Source organism: Chlamydotis macqueenii, chromosome 11 (genome assembly GCF_036417535.1).
Source record: "Chlamydotis macqueenii isolate bChlMac1 chromosome 11, bChlMac1.mat, whole genome shotgun sequence".
Lineage (NCBI taxonomy): Eukaryota > Metazoa > Chordata > Aves > Otidiformes > Otididae > Chlamydotis > Chlamydotis macqueenii.
The window spans coordinates 15,245,411-15,268,207 of NC_141566.1; the positions used below are offsets into that span (position 1 = coordinate 15,245,411).

The window sequence follows — 22,797 nt, forward strand, 5'->3', positions numbered from 1 at the left end:
TTTCCACAGTATTTGCTATCATGCTTCTTATTCTACTTTATCTAAGGAAAGTGATTAACTAAATCAGACTTGACTGAAGTACCAAACAAGAATGTTGGAGACTAGGTATTTTTTAATGCACTTCTATCTACTAAATTTACAAGTGTAGATGGTATCTTGCTGGCAAATACTGTCCTAAGATACCTTAGCTTCTTCAAAAGTTATTATTTTCTAATGTCAGAGTACAAAAGTCAAGATCCGTTTTCACTTTCCGGTTGAAAGCAAGGCTTACAGGTCAAGTACACACTATTTTCCCACCTGCCAGATTCTTAATGTGTAATTGTCTATGTACAAGGTCATCTTCCTCCAGGGACCAATTAAAGACAAGGTTAACACAATCAAACACTCATTGGCTAGTCCTTGTCTTCCTTGATTATTCACCCCCATATCCACCATCCTCAAAATTATGTGATTAAATGTACTATGGGCTTAGCGGCAACACCTCTTGAAGCGTAAGGGATGCTTTTCACTTAAAAGTAGTTTCCTAAAGATAATATACTGCACTGGACTGCAATCAAGGCCCACTCAAACATTTCTGCTTGTTCTTCAGCAATGTAAACTATTCCATGAAGTTCAAATGGAATATCAGTCTGAACACACCGAGAAGCAGATTACGGATAACCAAACACCAGTGTAGATTGGTGCCCGTCAAAAAGAGATGTATTGCTAGAACAATGCAACAATGACTGGACTCCAAATGAACAGCCAGCCAGGCTTACAGGCTCTTCATCAATGACCCACAGCAAGTTCTTCCAACCAGCTTATGAAAACACATGTGCGTGTCATGCTTTTACAGCTAACATTCTGGAAATGAACCCTTTCAGAATTTGCATCGTATTTAACATGCACTAGCAGACCTGGTCTTCAAAGGGGATGGCATAACTTCATACATTTATTTCTACTTTCAACTTCTATCAATCTTGCAACAAACTCTGCAACTCAAATACTGCTCTACTGGTTCACGTACAGTCAAAGCAAAGGCCAAGAGTCAAGTTAGAACAGTCAATAACAGCTCCAAGCAGCAAACAGTAACTACACAGATACTACTCTCGACTGCACAACATACAGTAACAAATCATAATTTAGAAAAACTTAAAGAATGTGAGCCACAGGAGGCTCCCAGGAAGCATGACACAGAATTAAGGAAAGTCTAATATCTGTCACCCACGCTGATTTACAAACAGAATTACAAAGTATACTGAAAGGAATCTAGAAATACAGGGTGGTATTTTTTCTCATGTGAAAATAACCAGTGGCCAAACAGTAACCACAGCTCCTAGAGTCCTGAGTGCCTCGGGGATAGTTAAAGCTAAGCCTGGGATGGGGAAGGAGGGCATGTGTCTTTATAGCCCCACGTACAGATGTGGAAAATATTTTAATGTTCTAATCCATTCACAATTTCCGTAACTTTCTATTTCACACCACTTCAGAGCACAGTAAGTAAGAAAACAACATAGGAATGTCTTTAAAACTACAGAACTTTGACGTGTAGTACCTTTTCCTCCTCTATTTTTTGTTTTCTTTTTTCTTCTACTGCTGCCCTCCGTTGTTCCTCTTTCTGCTTCAGTTCTTTTAGCTTTCTTTGCCTTTCTTCTAACTGTTTTTCATACTGGAGTTTTGCCTTTCTCTCCTTTTCAAGGATTTGCGTCTCTTTGGCAGCTGTAAATTTTTAAGAAAAAATTAAAAACAAACTTAACTATTAATTGGTATTACAATGCAACTTACAGGCAAGAGACTACCAAGCAAAACTATCACCACTTAAAAGCTAAAACATACAGCAAGATTAGCTTGCAGTACTGGACAACACTGCACATGATGACAGAAGTGTCTAACTCTGTTCCTAGGCTGGGCAGGAATTGGAACCTCTCCTGCCATTGGACTTGACTGTCTAGACAAGAATGGCAGGATAGGCATATACCCTACGTTAAGCATAGATTTTTCTTGCCATCGTAACAGTGCAAGTCTTTTTAAGTAAGTAGGAAGTTGAGTATCAAAGGGCAGAATTTTCTATGTTGCCATTTTCATTTTTTAGAACAAGATATAATGAAAAGATTCAAAGCACCGAGTGACAAGATGGGAAAATCCCATAGTTACTGCATCCAAGTTCAAAATAGTTATGTCACTATTCTCCGCAGCTTCCACCTAGGAACAGCTGCGCTCAGTTTAACAGGAAGCTTCAAGTCCTGTGACAAAAAGCTAGCGGTTGAATGCACAGTGGAAGTATTTTCTGTGGCTAGACAGATGAAATGAACCGAGAGATCAGATAATTACACCAACAATGCACAGGCAGTATCTACATATAAGGCTCCCAAAATACTCCTGTATTTATATGTGTCCTAGTCCTTTCCTCTCTCTATGTTAGGATAACGCAGTCATTCTTGTTGCTTGTGTCTGCTTTTATGTTAAGAAACAAACAGGCCAGAGAGACACCACTCCTCACAAGCTGTGAGACCAAGAACAAGGACTGCAGGGCATATGGTGACTCTCATCTCTTGCTGCACATGCATGCACTGATTCACGTCACAAACAGCATAAAGCTGAGCAAGAGTTTTACGCTTTTTCTCTAGGTCTCAGATTCCTTGCTGAGATAAAGCATATACTGCTGACGCTTCAACCCAGGAGTCATTTCAGCATGCTAGGAAACAAGGGAAGCAGTGTTCAAGGCAATCAAGCCATTCAACTAGCTAAATCTTTTTTAATTTTGCCTGAATCAGCATTCCCCAACCCTCAGTCTTCAGGGCTACAGGAAGCAGTTCTAAGTTAAAACTTTTACTTTTAGAAGTGTTTTTGTTAAGGCTTTCAGTAAGAAATCAGCTAAGTTTGCTTGGTGGTCACTAGGAAATGGAAGGTCAGAAGTGATATACAGCTTCAAGAAGCTAAAATCTCTGCAATGTTTTCGCCAAATCTAATACTTCTCCATTCAGGTTCACAGATGGTCACTGATGCAAGACCAACAGCAGACCTTGCCTCTTGTCCCCAGCAATCTCAAAAAAGTGACTGAACAACGAGTAAGGGAGTAAGTTATTCCTTTATCACAAACATTTTAGGAAATTATATTTTAAATGAAACATGAAAATACCATGTTGCTTTTCCCGCTCTTCTCTACGCTCCCTGGCCAGTCTTTGTCTTTCTTCTGTTCTTAGAGTGGAACCATCTATCACTGTCAAAAGAAAAATTGAAGACACATAATTATCAGTTATTCTGAACATTGAAATTTAAATAAAAATGTCAAAAGTCTTTACTATCAAAAGGATAATGGAACTTCCTGAGACACACACATGCCACCCAAGCACTGCACAGTCTATATAGATATTAAAGATGTCACCAGAAAAATTCATAGGAAGCGGAATACCCTCCTTTTTCCCTTTTCCATTTCCTCACAACAACCAATCCACTAGTTTTAATAGGTGGAGCAGAAAGCAGACACAATATTAAAAGGCCCAATGCGTACAGTCAAAAGAAGGCCTGACCAGAAGTCAGACATGTGAGAACATACTCTACTCCAAACTCAGCTCTGATCCTCGTTCTTGTACATATTGATCTCTGTGACCAAGAATTACATGAATCTAGCAAAACTCAATCTGAGAAGAGATAGTTCACCCATCATGACATACTCAAAGTGCTGCAGGATAGCTAGTTTGCAGGCTAAGCAGGTATAAAAACTTGAATTTCAGCAAGAAGTGAATTGGTAAGCTGAACAGAGCATAAAAAAAATAATTTATCTTTGTTGTTATACCCCACTGAAAAGGTAGGGAACTTCACCAACTGAACTATGAGCAAGTCAAGATCAAAAGCCTGTCATCAAAATCGGACCTTCAAGGAACTGATGAACCATCTACCAGGTGCTTTACGCTTTGACGCCTTCTGAAGAGTGAGCACCAAACTTCTTTTAAAAAGATGCTTTATTCATTGCCTACTAACTCTCCCTTGTGAACCCAGTACTTCATTAAGAATAATGACCGATAATTATACCTGGTTTAGTTGCTGTCTTTATATTTACTGAGGTCTGGACTGCAATAGGGCTGACGCCACTTTGGCTTCTTCTTTCTTCTGCTTGGGCTTGGGCTGCAGCAACTGTAAGAAAGAATTCCACATTAAGAAAAGCTCTAAAACCAAAGCTGATGAAATAAATATCTAACCTCTATTTGAGGTTGCAGATCCTTTTATTAAATAACTAACTTGGGACTGCTCAACTTGTAAGAAGGAAAAACTTGTCAAATTAGACTTCAGATCTGGCACAGTTTTTCTTTGTAAAAACAACAGTTACAAATCCTTATGTTTAAAATGTGTAGCAAGTGACTACAGAGTTTTACGAAAGTCAAACTTATGAATAACTTTTCTAAGAAGAAAACCAATATTTTGCAAAGTTACGAGTCTGACTTACACTTAATAACAAGAACTCTTTGCTACTCCTTGCTATTTGTGGGCTAAACACATACACGTAATAGTTGATTAGCACTGGCAGAATCACGTCCTGATGAGACTCAAGCAGGGAAAGATTCCTGAAGACCTTTCATTATTTCATGACGTGAAACAGAGAGTGGATTAGCTGCATGAAATAAACCATTAAGGGAGGCTTTACTTCTAAAACTGGATCTTCAAAAATAAATTTTAATTATAAATTAGACTCCAAAACAGTAATTTCAGCATTTGTGCAGAGACCCATTCACCTTCTTCAAGTTTCACCAAAGCGAGTAAAGAAAACTGCAGGGCTACGACTCCCAGTTAACCATACAGAAATGGAACGCTACCACTATTAATTCTGCTAAAGAACAAAACCCATTAAGAAGTCAGGAGACTAATTTACTGTATCGCTTTCCACAGATTTTCTTTATTTTGGTATCAACTTTCAACTTTAACTGATGACCTTTTAGGGTGTGAAGGTGAAGTGTTACAGGGAAAGCAGGCAGGGCAACCTGCAAGACAGCGTTAGCCCATCCTCCTGCAGAGCTCTGAGCAGGAGTGCGCTGTGTCCTTACAGCAGTGACACCTTGTTCTCACCTTGGCTGACAGATATGCAGAGATCAACTTACAGAAAAGCCCAGCTCCGGGGGAAGCAAGAGAATACACTATGCAATCATCTAAACATGAGAAAGCAGAAGTTGGTGCCCGTTTTAAACGGAAAAGGTAAGCCAGAAAAGTAACATATAATATGCCACGATTTCAACCATAACATCAAGGACAAATAGTAGAATTTGATGTTACGTTTAAAAAAAAAAAAAAAAAAGATGACAGCTTTGTCAATGATCTCAGCTTTCCCTTTAATAGAGTAGTGCAGAATGCAAAGGAGGAAGGAAGAGTCTCCCTCTTCTCCACACATTGCCATGACAACTAGCTGTGCCATCGTAATAACCCTCCCTAGGGCTGCGCCCAAGAACAATCACCTCAAAGTGTTTAATCCCATGTGATGTCAGTGATAAATGCCAATTACAATACTTATTCAGCAACTCTAAATTGTCACCCACAGCTGTTGCCATGTCTTGAATTAATTTTTCATTGCAGCACCAAACAAAAGTCTTCCTCAGTTCCACCCCATACATCTCTGAGGCTCTTTTGAAACAAGTCAGAGCCCAGATATACTGCGACACGGTAAGATTGCCAATTGCAAAGAGAACCACTCAAAAAGGGCTCACTGCATCTTCACCATATAGACCACAAATCAGTCAAAAACCTGGTTTTGTACACTGTTGCACATCAGGTGGGTGGGAATCTAGCCCAAAAATTCACAAGGTGGAGAACAACACAATTACATATTCTCAACACAATTAGATATGAAAATAGTCTCAGGAAAAAACAGTCTACTGCAGGTTTTTCTGAGAGCAAAACTACACAGCTAGGGCATTTATATCCAATGACACCTTTGCAGATCGCAAAGGCTGAGAGACCATAAGCTTTCAAATACCATTTATAGTTAAGACAAATACAGAAACCCAGTTCCATCTTTTCTTCAGTCTCCACCAGCAAGGGAGGAGAAACAGGAGGTGTGCAGGCAGACAGAGTCAATCCAGCCCAGTCCAGCTGGGAAATGAGCCTGACAGAATAAATTCACCCTAGACCTACCCCAGGTCTCATTCTCTCTGAAATTTTGCCTCAATGCTCAGAAACTTTAAGCGTCCAAATTTCTGCAACAACATTACAGTAACAAGCAAGCTGCAATTTAAACAGAGAGAATATTAATCTTACTTTACTTGCAAAAGTATTTTATTATTGGAAATCTTGCTGAAAAAGAGAGTCATAATGGATGTAAGGGTTTATATATTTATTTACTCACTTCAAAATAAACACTTGAAAAATGTTCATTACTAGAAGGCACCCATTTAAAAAAAAAGTGTCATATCTGCAAAGCAACTAATCAGTTCATCTGAATTAATTAAGGTTGCAAAAAATTACCTGAGGTTCTACAGAACAGGAAAGTGGGTTACAGAAACAGTACAGCTTGCAAAGGACACAGAGGTGAAAAAAGTCTAGAAATACTCAGCGATAGCATTTTGTATGTCAGTGCTTTTTGTGTGTCAGTTAAAATATTTATGTTCACTGCTTCATTATTTGCATAGAAACAAAGTGCTTACAAATGTGAAGGTAGCAGATTTAAAGGGACTAGGAGTGCACCTTCATGTTACACAGAAGCAATCCATTTAACTAACAGAAAGTCAGAATTAAGTGAACTGGAGATTTGAACAAAAGATTATTAAAAGGGGAACAGCCACCACATTAGATGCATCCCCAAGATGAGCCAGTTCAATTTCACCAAGTCTCAGGTCAGACACGTTTTACAGGCCTTGTCAATTTTATGGTAAATTTACAAGATGAAATTGTGATTTCCAAAATCCATAGTCTACTACAGTAAGAGAAAATTAATTTCACACTCTTGCACTCTGCAACCTTTAAAAAAATTACAGATTTAATTTTTCTTCTGTCATATTAAAGAAATCTTAATTTTTAATACATTTAGATATTCATTGGCACAGATGCCTATAATTTTTTTCCTAGTTTTCCATAATGAATATAGCAGTCTGCTACAGAGCAAAGCGTCATTGAAAAGAATTTGCCACAAAATCTAGCTCTGTAAAACAAGCCTAATACTTCTGTATTTAATCATGATGCTCCAGAACAGGAAACCAGTTAACAACCACTTCACTACAACCTGTGTCACATGCTGTATTACTGGGGGGTGCCTTCATGGACATATTCAGCAAATTTTCTGAAGAAAAAAAATTCTCTTAGAAGCAAATTAAATCTCACTTCTATCCTGAGCTTCCCCTCCCACAGTAGTCAGTAAAGGCTTTCAGAGCTATAATCTGCGATCAGCATAATGTGTGTGTGCTTATTTTACAGCAGTATAACTTCAGACACCTTAGCTAAAAATAATGAAGATGCAAGCCACACATGCGGCCAATAATAATATTTGCATTCATGCATAATAACATAAGGCTTTTTGGAACATAAAACGGTTCGGTAATTTGGGAAGCAGCTTTCCTTCTGCACCCCTCATCACCGTTTAGCACTGTGTGTCTGGCCAAGCACATCATGGATAAATCAAACCAGCGGAAGCACCAGGACCCGGCTGCTACAGGAGGCAATGTGCCAGACAAAGCCAACTCTCCCTTCTCACCTCCCAGCCGATGATCACGCTAACCAGGCAGGTACCGTGGTGCCTCCCTTGCACCGAGCGTAATGGCACTTCCCTTTGCTGATCAGGTTTCTGATATGCCCTGAAGAGACCGGTGCTAAAAATAAAACCTTATTTCTATTTCAATCCTTGCACTGAGTTAATACCCTTGGCCCTTGCCAAGACTGTCAAAGGACCCACACAGTCGCTGTTCTTAGTAAACCTCATTAGGGACTGAAGCGGTTCTGTCCCTGTACCTCGCAAGGTTTAGGGCGTCCATCCCATCGCTTCTTCCACTCCCTTTGACCCAGCAGGACACTGCCCCACTTGCTCTTCCCTTCCTGTGCCGAACCAGAAAAGAGAGCAGAAAGTGCTGACTTTCACAGCAAACCTCCTGGTTCTTATGATTTAATGACTCATTTTGCAAAGCGAACACACAAAGCCTTTGAAACAAAAGTTAGGAGGTCTCCTGAATGTTAAGCATTGTTATGAATCAAAGTGTTTTGATGTCAGCTTAAAGCTGGTAACAAGAAGCCAACAAGCAACGCATAAACCAAAATGAATTTGAGCTTCCCAGCAAATATCTCTGGTTTTACAGCAAACTTCGTCAAATCTGCAAGATGCCATTTTTGTCTTGCTCCACTACAGGCAGCTACTGTTTGTCTAGCAGACAGTAATCCTTTTCAGTAACACTACTAGGATCCTTTTTCTTTTAATCATTTTTGTACCTGCTTTCAGGAAAGCTGAGGATAGTCAGCATTCAAGTTTGAGATTTATGCACACTGGCTTTTAAGCTGATTTCCGCTTATTAACACAGGTTAAGACAAACGGATGCAAGATGCTTTAAAAATTGAGTACTGGTTTTACACCATTACTCCTTGCTTGAAGGATACCAGAAAAAGGATGCACCCCCACACAGACAGACAGACAACACAAAGTTTCTAACGATCAACAGAAAAGCCCTCTCTGTAGGTATTCCTCTTTTCCCTGCTTTCTCCCTTATTTCTGTCTTTCCTCGTTGATCCTCACGTCCAATTTTTAGGCTGCAAGGACTGACAGGCTCCACAACCAAACACGTTAGGCTCCCAGTAGGCACCTTCTGATGGGCCAGCTGGAAGGCAGATGGTTCTTCTGTTTTGTCTGGGCAGTCACCAGATGGGAAGCATGCAGATCTCCAGAAAGCAGTGCATGCTGTCTCTCAGCTTCAGCAGGCCAGAAGAACTTCCTGTTGTCTTATCCTCATTCCAGACTTAATTTACATGTTTTCATTCCATATTTATTCCCTGCATGGGATACCTATTTTATTATTTTTTATGTGTTTTCCTCTCCTTAAGTCCATTTCTACAGCTTATTCTCTGTAACCATCTGGTTTTCTTCCCAATGTTCAAGGCAGTTTAGGATGATTTCTTCAGCTCATCACAAATATCAATCCCACTGGAAAACTGCTTGACATAAGCCTTCCTTAGGAGTATTATGAATTAGCAGCTCATCAAGTAAGTATTTGAGACATATTTGCAAGATTGTAAGTTTTTACTTATCCTTAAACATCCATACTCAGATTAAGAGCTGGAAACATCAAAAAAAGCAATTTCACATCATTAACAAAACACTACTTATTTCTTATGAGACCTACAAAGATACAGCTATATCAAAGCTATCTCAAAGATGTCACCGTGTTTGTTCAGCCTAGGGCATGCTCAGAGAGGGACCAGGAAGGTTGCTAGCTAATTTGTGGGTTGATCTCTGTATGCTCATCCCTAGGGGAAGAACACAATCTAAACCAAACCTGAACGTAATACAAGCATAGACCAACGAATCAAAATTTGTCCTTGAAAGAACTGGCAGCCACCTCCAAAAATTTTCCACAGTTAGAGATGCTATAGCATTGTCCAACAGCCTCATCAGGTGAGTACCATCCTTAGTCCAAACACTAGTGACACATACCGTGAATTTATCTCCTATGAAGGCCTTACTGATTCCTGCTGTCACTCATATTCTCTTATTTTAACTTTGCTCACACCACTCAGCCAAGAGTTATACTTCTCGCTACTTAACAGGAAAAGCAACTGCCAGCACAAGGCTTAAAGAGGAAGAAGAGAGGTCACCAACTCTGGCAGAAGCAATCATAAGGTTGGTAAGATGCACTGCCTGTACTGTGTACACAGGGCTGACAAGCTAAATCCACTCCCTTCTCTGGAAAAGACACCCAGCTTCATAATTTGGGGTTCTTTTTTACTAAGGTATGTTATTATTCACCACTTGAAAGAAATTAAACTGAACCGCAGCAGATACTCTGCTCTCACTCACTGGCTTTCTGCTGCCTTCACTTTCCCCTTTGCCACTCTCTTCTTCCCCACGGTTCCTCTTCACCTTCCCAAAGGAATGTGAAAAGGCTCTACATTCTGCATGACCCACCTGTCACTTTTTAAAAAAAGAACACAATCTTTCACCGTCTCTTTTGACAGAACATGATTTGCACAAAAAGGCGCTCCAAAGGGGACACTTCTCCAATTCACACGTTGCCAACTGTCTGCAAGCTTTAACGCAAGCCGGGTAATTTCTCTGCTCTACCCAGCATTAGTTATTAATCTGTTTATTGCATTATGCTTACCAAGCTTATCTGCCTAATGACCTCTCTTCAGAGCTGATGCTTCCTACATAAAGGATATACAAGCCTTACAGTCCCAACCCTGTTCTTTAGCAAACGGCCTTGCATTGCTGATGTTTCTTTGCTATCTAGAAGCAGAGTCTTAATAAGACACAGCCAGAGGGAAGCCAGAGGTTTGGAAAGGTTGGAGTGCTCATTATGTTTCTTAGTGAAAAAGCAAGGCACTACGTTATTTGTACTCTCTGTAAAACTCTACGCCCGAATATATTAAGGCTGCATTTTAGATGTAGAGAATATTTCTGCACAAAACTTCTGTGGGTTGGCAACTACAAACTCTTCTTGCCAACTGCATAACAAACAAACTGCTTTCATTTGCCTTGAGTGATTTCTTTTAAAAAGATATATTAGACACTGACTGTAATGCTGATGCAATACATTATGACTAAAAGTCCCTTGTGAACCTCCTGAAGTGTAAGAGAAATCAGTATTTACCTGGTTCTGCACAGTGGAAATTCCAAGATATCCTAATACACTGGACTAAAATGAAAGCAGTTTATATAATAAATATGTCCTTACATGATTTCAAGTGGATTCACTGTGAACTGCAGTAGTTACCTGACCAACTTAAATGATTATATATAGGTGTATACAGATCAAATGCTTCAAATCTGACAGAATTATACACAGGTTTTACAGCCACAGGACAAAAAAGGTAAAATGGCGGAGTTTTAAGCACAGAGTGGAAGATTATTAGTATCCACTGCGCTGTAGAGATGTGCTGGTTTTGGCTGGGATAGAGTTAATTTTCTTCATAGCAGCTAGTATGAGGCCGCATTTTGGATGTGTGCTGAAAACAGCGCTGATAACAGAGGGATGTTTTCATTATTGCTGAGCAGTGCTCACACAGAGTCAAGGCCTTTTCTGCTTCTCACCCCATCCCACCAGTAAGTAGGCTGGGGGTGCACAAGAAGTTGGGAGGGGACACAGCTGGGACAGCTGACCTTAACCACCCAAAGGGATATCCCATACCATGTGATGTCACGCTCAGCAATAAAAAGCCTGAGAGAGAAGGAAAAGGGGGACTTCCAGAGTGGCGATGTTTGTCTTCCCAAGTAACACGTGATGGAGCTCTGCTTTCCTGGAGGTGGCTGAACACCTGCCTGCCAATGAGAAGTAGTGAATGAATTCCTTGTTTGGCTTTGCTTGTGTGTGTGGCTTTTCCTTTACCTATTAAACTGTCTTTACCTCAATCCACGAGTTTTCTCATTTTTACTCTCCCAATTCTCTCTCCCATCCCAGCGCGGAGAGTGAGTGAGTGGCCATGTGGTGCTTAGTTGTCAGCTGAGGTTAAACATGGCAACTGATCATTTTCTTTCTTTACTAACACTTTCCAATGCCCCAGGCTCCTAGAGCACATTAGAAAAAAAAAAAACAAAAAACTAACATATTTTGTCCCTCATATTGAACTGGCTTAATGGATGTCAGAGCAGTCCTACTCCTAACCCGCACCGAACAGTTTAGTTCCCACTGCAATTCTAGCTCACGGGTCGGCAAAAACTAGACAGAAATCAGTGAGGTCTGCTTTACTCCTCCAGCTCTGGAGGCTGCCTTAAATTGACTCCTTTTCACATTCCCGCATAGCCACTGCAAAAAGTAACTTCAAAACAAACTTTTGCTCTCTTCTCCTCTTACACGTTTTCCCCATTGGATTATTCCTTTCTGTTATACTGCACTGTCGCTAACACTGGAAATTAGCTAACTTCTGTCTGCTACTTTCCCCTTTCCTGAGCAGTCCGCTTTCTTTTGCTTGTCGGAAGCATGCTCTTGTAAATGCTTTTGTCCTCTTGTTTGCAGGCTGGCTATTGTTTAATACAGCAAGCCCAAACAATGCCAGCAAAGAACACAGCCCAGCACTACAAGTCACAACTAACTTGAGACAAATCCTGTGAAAAAAACATTTTGACCTTTCTTTAGACAGGAGGATAACAGCCCCTTTACGTGATAGCAGTGAAAACTGCTGCTTTTGCCTTTTACACTTGATGATTTCTTATGGCAACTTTAGAGCTCATTCAAACACTGTCTCTGCTTCAGAAGAAGAGGAACTGTGTAGGCATTTACCACCTCCAGACCAGCCTCCAGACTCAAATCCAACCACTTAAATACAGCCATGCATCAGAACAGTGCTGTAAGATGCTGACAGGTCCCCTGTGTGTTTAATGCAGCAAACCCACTGGCTAAAGCAGAACAAAGTGGTACCAAATCCAAAAGGAATTAAACTGAAAATTTTATTAAAACTGTACACTTAACCTAAATAATGAAAAAATGTAGCATTCCACTAGAAGTAATGTAAGACTCCAGGAAAGTTTTAATGAATCAGTCCCTGCCCCAAAGAGCTTAAAGAATGCCGAAGAACGGATAAGTGAAAAATGACAAACACGTGTGAAAAACAAAAACAAAAACAACACAACAACAAAAAAACCCCAAACCCCAAGCAGGATAAAAGGGCAAAAGAGAACAATAAAGAGGCTATGTTCATTATCTAGTGGTAGAAAGTCTTTCAGAGAAATCCAAAAGTGAGTGACATTCACTGACACAGCCTGGAGACGACAGGTTCTCAGTTCTGAGAGTCCAGAACACAACTTACATATCATTGACGAACACTGTGCCCTAAAATTATTTTCCTTTAAGAAATTATCTTGCCAAAACTAAGCAGAGGATAAACTTTCAAATTAATAATTGTGTTATATTAAATTATGTTCTTTAAGTATAAAGATCTCTACAAGAGTTCTATATTCTTGTAGCAATCCCTCTTGGACTTCAGAGAAATTTCAAGTCTTGGAAGGTTTAAAACACGTGCACAGAGAAGGCAATTCACAGGCCACCCCAATATCTTCCCTCTTTCCCAAGATTAAGGTCAGTGCATTTAAACAGCAGAGGGTGTCAGTAAATTAAGAGCCGGTTAAGTACTCATAAAACAGTTTTTTAGAAGTTCCCTGTGAATTATGAATGCAGAAAACACTAAGAGGAAAGAGAGAGGTACTCTGAGCAGAGCTAGCGGTAGAAGTTTTCTTCAAAGGCAACTTCAACTGTGGGATCCTCCACATGGAAAGGAGAAGCTCAAAACTGACTGGAAAACTAAAATAATTTAGAAGAAAACAAATGTCAAGCAACTAGGCCAGCCTTCCTTAGAAGCAAACACTTGCATCCATTTATGTACACCGTGAACACCGCAGGCATACATAGGGTGGATGGCTAAGGCATTATGCAGGGCAGCTGAGGCTTCTCTTTCAAACGAAAACACATCGAGCAACATTTGGTTTTTCTTCCATGAATCTCACACTCCAAACAAGTTAATCACCAGCATCTAGAACAGTTTTAATTATTGGACAGGCGTGTGCAAACACATTGAAAGCATATAATCAATTAAGAATTACCTGGTCATAAGCTGCGTAATTGGAAGCTAAATGGTGCTAATTTATTTGTGGTAGACTAGGAATTTGAAGTCCCCAGTTCGTTTCTCAAATATTGCAAGTCATCTGATAAGTCATAGTCATAGAAGTCATTAAAACTGCATGCTCAGAATTTTATTTGTCAGGGTAGCCTTTCACAACAGGACTGCAACCATCTCCAGTTATTTAATCAAGTCTGGAGACAGACAACAGCATTTGATACCCCTGCGGTTATGACTGACCCAGAGCATGTCTTCCATTTATCTCATACAGTGACCCAATGCTTCTCCTCTTAACTCTCTTATAACTTTTAAGAACTGAGAATTAATAATAGCTTATTAGTACTTTAAATACCCCTATCTGTTTTCTTTTTGAACAACACAAGTGTATAAAGAAGCAGCTGTCTTTAATTGTAATCACATTTTAAGGCTGTGCACAGTTAGGGATAGTACAAGCCACAGTATCTCTGGGCTCTCACCATGAGAGTTGTGATCCTCACAAATCCTTATTTGTTTGATACTCCCATCTGAATTGAAGCATGAAATCCAAATTTATCTTCTGTAATTTTAACACATGAAGAAATATGTAGAGAATGGAACATTCTGTATAAGAAATTTCCAAAAATATGCTGTTTGTTTTTTTTTTTCTTTTGCTTTACAGCAAGGATATATTTCTTGAATGCATTTGGAGAAATCTCAAGAATTTACAGTTTTAAATTAGAATAAAACCTTGCTATAAACTACTTACAACTGGAAGTAATCTTCAAAATGCTAAGCATCTAATATAGAGCATACCTCTGTAGGAATCAGCATGCAATTATTCCTACTCCATACTATTGCATTTCCATGAACAAGAAGAAAATGAAATTAAGGCTCATAGCCATTACAATTGCATTAAGTTCTCAGCCTGACTTGGGAATGTTCTCTCTCACCACTGGGATCTACGTGAAATCCAATTTCTGTGCAGTTCTTTGCATTTATCACCTTGGCACTCTGTAAAGCACTGTAACTACTACTTCCATGCAGGGAAAAAAGATGAAGCACAGAAAAACCTTAAAGACCTTCTCCAAAGTTATTAGGAGTTTGTTAAAACAAGAAACTGAAGCCAGACCTAGCGAACACCAGCTGAATGCCTCAGTCACTGGGCCACCGTTGCTCCACAGATGGAATATGTACGAGTCATTCCTACCAACACCACCAAGTCAGACAACAACTGAATGCTTGAAGATGCTTTTACTGTAGCACTCTCATGCTAGCAGAAACCACAAAAAGGAAGTTTCCTTGTCTTGCAGCTTCCCAGACAAGTTTTAAAGGCCACCTCTACTCACAACCACTCTTTAAAACCCAAAGGCTTTTAAGGATCCAAATTCACAAGTAAATTATTTCTCTCTTCCAGCAAACAGCTGTGATGCAGAGGTCAATTAATCAGTTGTCTGACTGACAGATCCTTCTGCTTCTGGATCCCAAATAATTTTCTCTAGACAGCACTCACCAGCTTCTGTTGCGGGACTTTGCCACCAAGACTGCCAAGGAGTTCTCCAGTACTTCCAAAGGTGTCGGTACAAATTTGTGTTTTTAAGTTACGTTTTATAACTATTTCTTAGAGAACAGACAAATCTGTGCATGTTTCTGACTACTTGCTTGAGGAATCAAGTTTCACCATTAGTTAGCCATCCAGCTTTCCATGCTAATTCTGTACACACACATTTGGTAAAGAAGTTACCAGGAACTGTGCTCCATGCAAGATGGACAAAGCCAGACAGCGTCAGTTATACAGGGAGAAACAATTGATTAGACAGACTGAAGATGTTATTTTATCAGACAACTTCCAACCAAACTGGGCTTGACCATGCAGGTAACAGGATTATGCCTGCAGTCAGATTTGTTGAAAAAGGCACTTCATTTTTGTTCTGTGTCTTGAGACAGGTTTCCCAAAAGACCATCTAGATCTTGGAAAGGAAAACACACATACAGCATTTTGATATACTGATCTGAACAACCTTCACAGCAGTGATTCAACACACTAGTGGAAATCCTAGCAACAGTGAGCCAAGCTCTGGCAAAAGCAAATACACAATCTATACCACTGATACTACAAGAGATAGGATAGGAAACTTCAGTATTTCAGTGAAAATGAAGACAAAACAATAAATGCAGGCTACAACAGCTTAAATTATATGTATTTTTATTCTGGTTACCCATACCATCCAAGAAAAACCTCACTGACTGGGTAAACCACAAGTAACTGACTGTTCCTCTCTTCTCAAATCTGCAGTGCTTAAGGTATTAGAATATGAGCAAAAATTCCTCTTCATCCTTGAAGGATGACAGCAGCAAGCATGCATCACAAGAACGGAGTAAGAAACTGCCATGTATGCACTGCAGTGTCACAGTGTATAACCACAATTAATTTCTGACGTTAAGTGATGTTCATGTGCCACTGACAGAAATATTAACTAGCTTCTAGTTGTAGTAGCAAATTCTGCTTTTTGTCATCCACCTAAAGGAAATATGATTGGACAGGTGTGTAAGTGCAAAAAATTATTGCAAAGGAATCATAGAACTGACACATTAGGCATGACTTGACCTGTAGAATCTTAATTATAGTTGATACTCAAAGAAAGAGAAACACCTTTTCCTTACCTCAATACCAGCTTGAATTGCCAAGAAAAAGTTATCTTTAAACTTACCACACTGGTATGAAAGTTAGTAACAAGTAGCACCATGGGATTCTACACTTTCAAGGCTCAAAACAATTAGCAAGCATCAATCAGACACAGATCAAACCGGTATCAAGAGGCTGGTAACAGAGAGCGGAAGCAGGGAACAAGGACCCAGCAGTGTCTTGTAATAAGGACCCACAAAGGAACCTATGCAAAACCTAACAGTACAAAAGGTATAGTACAGCTCCTAGCCAGACTACCAGAAAGAGCTGCGGTTTCTCAGCAAGATGCTGCTCATTTATACGTATTGTCTTTAAATGTGAGATTCCCAACCAGAACTTTGCTGGCAAATGACTGAAGGTACACAGCACAATGTTTGTTTTGCACAGGTGTTTGTTCTCCAGGTTGGTTAAGACAGCAAAGTGCATAATTCCCCACAGACCGGCAGAAACTGGGTGCAAGTATTCTAGTTAGTAGGTGTTTTGGAACTGAGAAGCTCCCCATGCAGCCACCTGAGCTCAGAAAGGCAGAAAGTTATGTCCCTCTCCGACCTGCTGAATGGTAGCGTGGGACTGAAGGAGGTTCCTCCTGCTGTCTTTTTTTTCCCTTCTACATCTTCTCCAAACAGCTGCGGTATCAGACTTGGTTGCTGCTCACAACTTCTCCAAACAGCACCAAATACAGTGGCAATTATCTTGCAAATGCCACTGTTAACCACTGGATTGCAAGGATGATTTCTAAATATCACTTGCTTTCCACAGAGAGTAAATGAGTGCTGCTGACAAGAAGTCAGTAGCACAACTGCAGTGGCCTGTACACTCACAGACAGTATTGCTTCAATTCACATTACCAACGAGTTCATCTTCTAGTGCGTGACTGCTAGAAATGCATTCCATGTAAATTGAAGTTTAGATTCTGGTTCAGTAACTTCTACCCCCTTGGGGAAAAAAAATTCAAGGTCTAGCCTTTCCTGGATCTAGTAAGGGGTTTTGTTTTCGTTTTTAACAAGACATGCATATTACAGCATGTGCATATGTAAAGGGAGATGGAGCTGCCTGGTTCAAGGAACACTTTACTTCTGATTTTGGAACTAAAACTAGGTCATGACAGCTGTCAGCAAACGTGGGTGCCCTCTGCTTTAGAAAAATGTAGAAGCCACAATAAGAGCATCCAATACACAAAAGAAAACTCAGCAGTTCTAGCAGGGACGATAAGGATCAAATAGACACGGTCTGTGCAGGTGAGAAACGCTATCTTTTGGCAGATCATTATCCTTCTGGAGCACTAGATTTATTTTAAGAGAGAAATAAAAAGTAATTAAATATTATTTCTGACACACAACATACTGAAGAAAATAGACTGCCAGATGGCTGTTGTGCATTCAGGACCTTTTGCCAGCACTCTTCTTTATGTAATTACACAGGTACATTGAAAACAATCAAACAAGAGGCTGTCAGAGTAGTTTTTGTACATAGTCCAAGTCAGTTTAGATTAAGGAGCAATTCTCTTTCCTTATTTTTTTTTTTTTTGTCTGGGATAAGAAAACGTTTATCTTTTCTAATGGCTCACCCACAAAGCTAACGTGTGGAGATGTGCCATGACATTATGCTTGGAACCCACATCATGCATGCACAATACTCAGTTCAGAGTATGATATTATTAAGGACCTTAAGTATAAAGAGGCACATAAACACACCCAAGGACAAAACCAAAACAGGGTTTCTTTATCGAGAAAGTTTTAAAAAAAAGGCATTATCCAATCTTTTATTAGGAATCAATGCCACAGATCGTCCCTGCCTTCTGCACTCGGGGCTCGGAGCAGTCACCGGACACACCGCTGGGACAAACCATCCGCAGCGCTGCCAGCCCGACTGCAAGAGCCACCGCAGAACCCGAGAAGTTCAGATCGTCAAGAAGCGGTGAAAAACGGGCGATCTGTGTAACGAAGCGGCCCCGCAGCCGCCTCTGCTCCTGCCTTACAAGCTGCGAGAGGTCCCGAGTCAGCAATTAACGCCTCGGGGCGGGGGGAAAAGGACTGGCCGCAGGCCGGAGGACGGACCCGTCCGGGCCGGCGGGCGGGGAGAGGGGCTGGGGCCGGCCGGCGCTGGCGGGAGGCGGGAGCCGCGCCTCTCCCTCCGCCCGCCGCCAGCCGGACACAAAGCCCGGCGGCCTGCGGCGGCCCCACATCCCGCGCCCGGTGTCCCGTCCCCCCCCACCCCGGCAAGGGGGCCGGCCGTGCTGCGGGGAGGAAGGTGAGCGGGGGGGCACACCCGGCCCCGACGGCGGGCCGTGCCCTTGGGCCGCCGGAGCGCGGGGGTCCTCAGACCCCCCCACCCCCCTTCCCTTTCCTTCCCCTCCCGGCCCGGCGCCGCGCTGCCCGCTCTCACCCATCTGCTCCCGCAGCCCCTTCAAGGAGGAAGAGGAGGAAGAGCAGGAGGGGGGCGCCGCGCCGCCGCTGCCCTCCGCCATCTTCAGCGCCGGGACGCGCGACTGCCGGCCGGGCAGAAGGGGGACGCGGGAGCGCAGTGCGCAGGCTCCGCGCCGCCCGGCAGCGCCGCCGCGGGGGAGGGCAGGGCAGGGCAGGGCAGCACCGCCCGGCGCCGGCCCCTTGCAGCGCCCGCTCGGCCCGGCCGCTCGCCGGGGCTGGGCTGGGGCGGGGCGGGCCGGGCGGGGCAGGGCAGGGCAGGGCGGCGGGCGGGGCGTAGTGAACCCCGTGGCTGCCCCCCCCGCCGCCTTCCCGCGCTCCGGCGGCGTGGCGGGCCGCAAGCAGCGGCGGCGGGAAAGGCGGTTTTCTCCCCCTCGCTCCAGCGGAAGGGGGCGTCGAAGCTGTTAAAGCTGTGGTCACCTGTGGGCTTGGCCCTGAGGGGGGTGCCCAGCACCCCACGCCCATCCTACCGCTGTGGCCTGCGCCAAGGCAGGAGGTGACAGCTCAGCTGCCCCACAGGCCAGTGTATCGGGCCAATTTATGGCCCCATAGCAACTGCAGGCATTACCCCGCCATTAACCATGATGAGTTGCCTTCTGATGGGAACTCTCAAAGAGAGAGACCTCTCAGCCAGCTCTTCAGGGTAGGAGCCCCTCTAAATGGTCTTCCGGTAAACTCACTTTTCCAACAAAGAGGCTCAGGAAACAGAGAAGCAGGCTAAATTTTCAGACACTGCACCAAGTTTTAATCTCAAGTCAGAGGGGTGAGAGTTGGAGATGATTCAGTGGCATTACCTTGCTGTAGCAAATGCGGCGTTGGCCTGAAGCAATGGAAAACTCGCAGTGGGACGAGCTGGCAAGGGTTGTAGCTGCTGATGCTTCCCGGTGCAGCAGACAATTCGCTCGGCTTGAGTGATCTGTGGCCTAAAGATGAAACGCATCCCAGGATTTATTGGTCCTATGGAAGTTTAGGTTCACTGGATTAAAAAAAAAAGAAGCAGCCACAAATGTACGAGTTGGGTTGCACCCACTGTGTAACTGAGTGCTCACTGGCTTGTGACAGGTCCTGTGTTTCAAGCACCACTGTTTTTGTACGTTTTTCCAAAAGAAGAGTGGGGTAAGGGTGAGGTGGTCCTACCAGTCACTCAAACCCCATTAAATGAATTCCCAGATACTGTTCTATGTTCACTTGAAGTTGTCACCTAGTTGCGATTGTGCGGCCTGCTTGGTTATCAGTGAATTCTGGAGTAGTCTCTTCTCATTTTTCTTCTGGGTTTATGCTCTGGGAAGAGTGAGGATAAAACAGCATCCATGGCCATATTAAAGGGTAGGTTCTTTGGGCCTTGTGCAGAAAACTCCCTTTGAAACTATAAATTGAAAGTTTACCTGTCAGTGGGCCAAAAAAAATAATCCATAAATGGGAAGAATGCAGAAAAAGTAGCAGTAAGTGTTTCAAGAAAATAAAAAGGAACCTTACAAAAATTCAGAGCACAGCTCCATTTTAACTTGAAGATTCAGACCACAGACTTGCCCTGTTCTTTGTTTCTTGTTTGTTATATTGGCTTTCTCCACTTTAGCATGTGAGTACAGAAAATCCTTTGTCTGTTGTTTCCTCTCAGTGTTAATAGAATGCCAATTATTATTTTTTAAAACAAAAGGGCAGCTAAAGGGGAAAAAACCCTAAGCATTCTGCTCCAAATTTTTCAAGTTTGTGTTTATAATATGTAGTAATAATACCTTGCATTTATATAGTGCTTGCCACTTAGCGATCTCAATGTGCTTTATACACATGCTGAAATTAAATGTCACCATTCCAGTGAGCGACATTCAGATGTTATCCTCATTGCACAGGAGGGAAAATTGAGTCACTGAAATCAAAGTCTCTAGTTATGTCATGAACAAAGCAGGAGAGCAAAAAAAATCCCAGATTTCTTGACTCATTGTTCTGTATCCATGTCTTTTTCCATCTTCCTTTCATCAACAACTATTGTAAAATATCACCAAAATGGTTTATATTGATTCTCTACAGTATAAAGTACAAGAGACGTGGTACCAAAAAAAATGGTCAGACTACCTGATAGAATGTAATTTTTATGTTTTTACAAGCTCCATAAGTAATGTGTTGTTATGAAGCTGTACTTTCCATATCTGTAAAGGGAACACTTACAAATTGAATGGGCAGCTAAAATTAATTTTCAAATGAGACGATATTTTCTGTTCTTTCCGTTTCGATAGACACATGTACAAGTGGCCTCAGTGCTTGCAATTTAACATGTCTGATATTCTGCGCATGCAGAGCTTCAGAGTAAAAGGTATAAATTACAGGAAGGGAAATAAGCTGAGCATTGCACAGTCATTCTATTTGTGGTGGGAGAGTGAAGGCTGTAAACTTAAAATAAAAAGACCAAGCACATTCAAATTCATGAGAGATAAAAGGACTCTTGAGGTAGAAGTGGGGCATTGTCCCTTCCTGCTCTCCGTGCATATACACACTGCTTGATGTGCGTATCTTTCATCTTCAGGCACACAGGAACTGAGCTGAGAAAATCTGCCCCAATGTGGAAAATGCGTTATCTTTTTCTCTAATGAGCATTTTGGGAATATTTGAGCTAATGTTTCAGTGATTGTAACTGTAACTTCCATTTTCTTTCCTGTTTAACCTTGTTTCTCAGATTTTAAGTTTGGTCATGCGATTACTGCTTAGGCATTTTTAGTGGAACTTCATTAAAATTTTGACCTTGCATGGCTTCAGCAGCCCTGGCAATCATCTTTCAATTCTGCAGCACTTGCAGATTTGATTGCAGTAGCTGATTTATTCTAATCCTTTAAAGACTGTCCTTTTTGCATTGTCCCTGTGGAAAAGTGAATAATTTAATTTTATAGTCATTTAGTATGTCCTTTTAGTTTTCATTTGATACTTTCTGACAAATCTTTCAAAAATGTTTTAGGCCAAAGCACTGACGGATGCATATTGGCACTGTGAGATGAAAATCAATACAGCCCTGGCATGGCATGCAATTTGAGATTCCAAGGGTTTTATACTATCCATTTCAGTTTAAGAAATACTGAAACTAGTCGAAATAATAGCAGCTGGAATTAGTCAAGTAGAAGCTTGCACATGTGATGACCCAGATGCAAAAAAAAAAATACTATCTCAGGGACTACTTAAGCCATTGGTAGATCGAGGACGATATTAGAGGAAGAAGCACCCAGCCATTAACCTATTTCTTACCCAGTTTCCCAAAGTATTTGGTGTTACACAGTATTAGATGTTGTGCTTGTCTGGACTTAGTCTGAAATCTAGTATAACAGTTCTTAAATTCTAGTTCAAAAAAGCAGCTGCCAGATTTTCAGTGAGCTTAGAGATCCTAATCGCTTTGATCATCGAAGTATCTAATAGTAAAGTGTTCATGTGTATTCAACTGCATTTATGTGGAAGTCTCGCTGAGTAAGAGCTAAAACAAGAAAGCAGGGAAATTAGATGTATCTGTGTATTTATATCTGTGCATGGCATTTTGAAAAATCATGAAAAAGTATTTCAATGTGTTCTAAATGGAAAAGCGTAAAGCATATATTGCAACAGTTTATAGTGGGTTTCCTGTGGTGAATGTAACTGCCATGGCCAATGGAAAGAAAATTGGTGGCATGAAAATTACTGTAGCCATCCAATCTTCTTTCTAAATGGGCTTTAACTGCACATTCTTCTTTATTACTCTCCTGCTGGGACAAGTACCTGAGCAGTCTGTGTTACTGATACATCTATATTCTAAGGACATCATTTCTCAGTCTTGGCTCAAGTTGACTTATATTTATCCGGATGAGTAATTCCTCAGATGTAAAGTTATCAGACAATATTGCTTAATATAACAGATACAGAACCAAGCCTTTGATTTGTCCTTGGTCCAGTACTTTTATTAGTTACCTGGATGATGGAATGGAAAGCATCTCTGTACATTCGTATGCACTGCTGGACCAGCTTAGAATTCATAATTATCTTGAAAGTTAG

General features: G+C 41.5%; 1 protein-coding gene across 2 annotated transcripts in view; it reads right to left on the reverse strand.

The window, feature by feature from the left end:
- Positions 1 to 18,925, reverse strand: part of MAP7D3 (MAP7 domain containing 3) — a 47,011-nt gene extending 28,086 nt beyond the window's left edge. The window contains exons 1-4 of one of the 2 annotated variants that reach the window (XM_086756090.1): positions 18,755 to 18,925; positions 4,012 to 4,113; positions 3,119 to 3,199; positions 1,535 to 1,698 (exon numbers count right to left, since the gene is read on the reverse strand). In XM_086756090.1, the coding sequence (XP_086612216.1) occupies positions 1,535 to 1,698; positions 3,119 to 3,199; positions 4,012 to 4,113; positions 18,755 to 18,836 (429 nt within the window). In that variant the 5' untranslated portion in view covers positions 18,837 to 18,925. The remainder of the gene's footprint in view (positions 1 to 1,534; positions 1,699 to 3,118; positions 3,200 to 4,011; positions 4,114 to 18,754) is intronic. The other variant, XM_086756089.1, reaches the window with a different exon arrangement.
- Between the last annotated feature and the right edge of the window lie 3,872 nt (positions 18,926 to 22,797).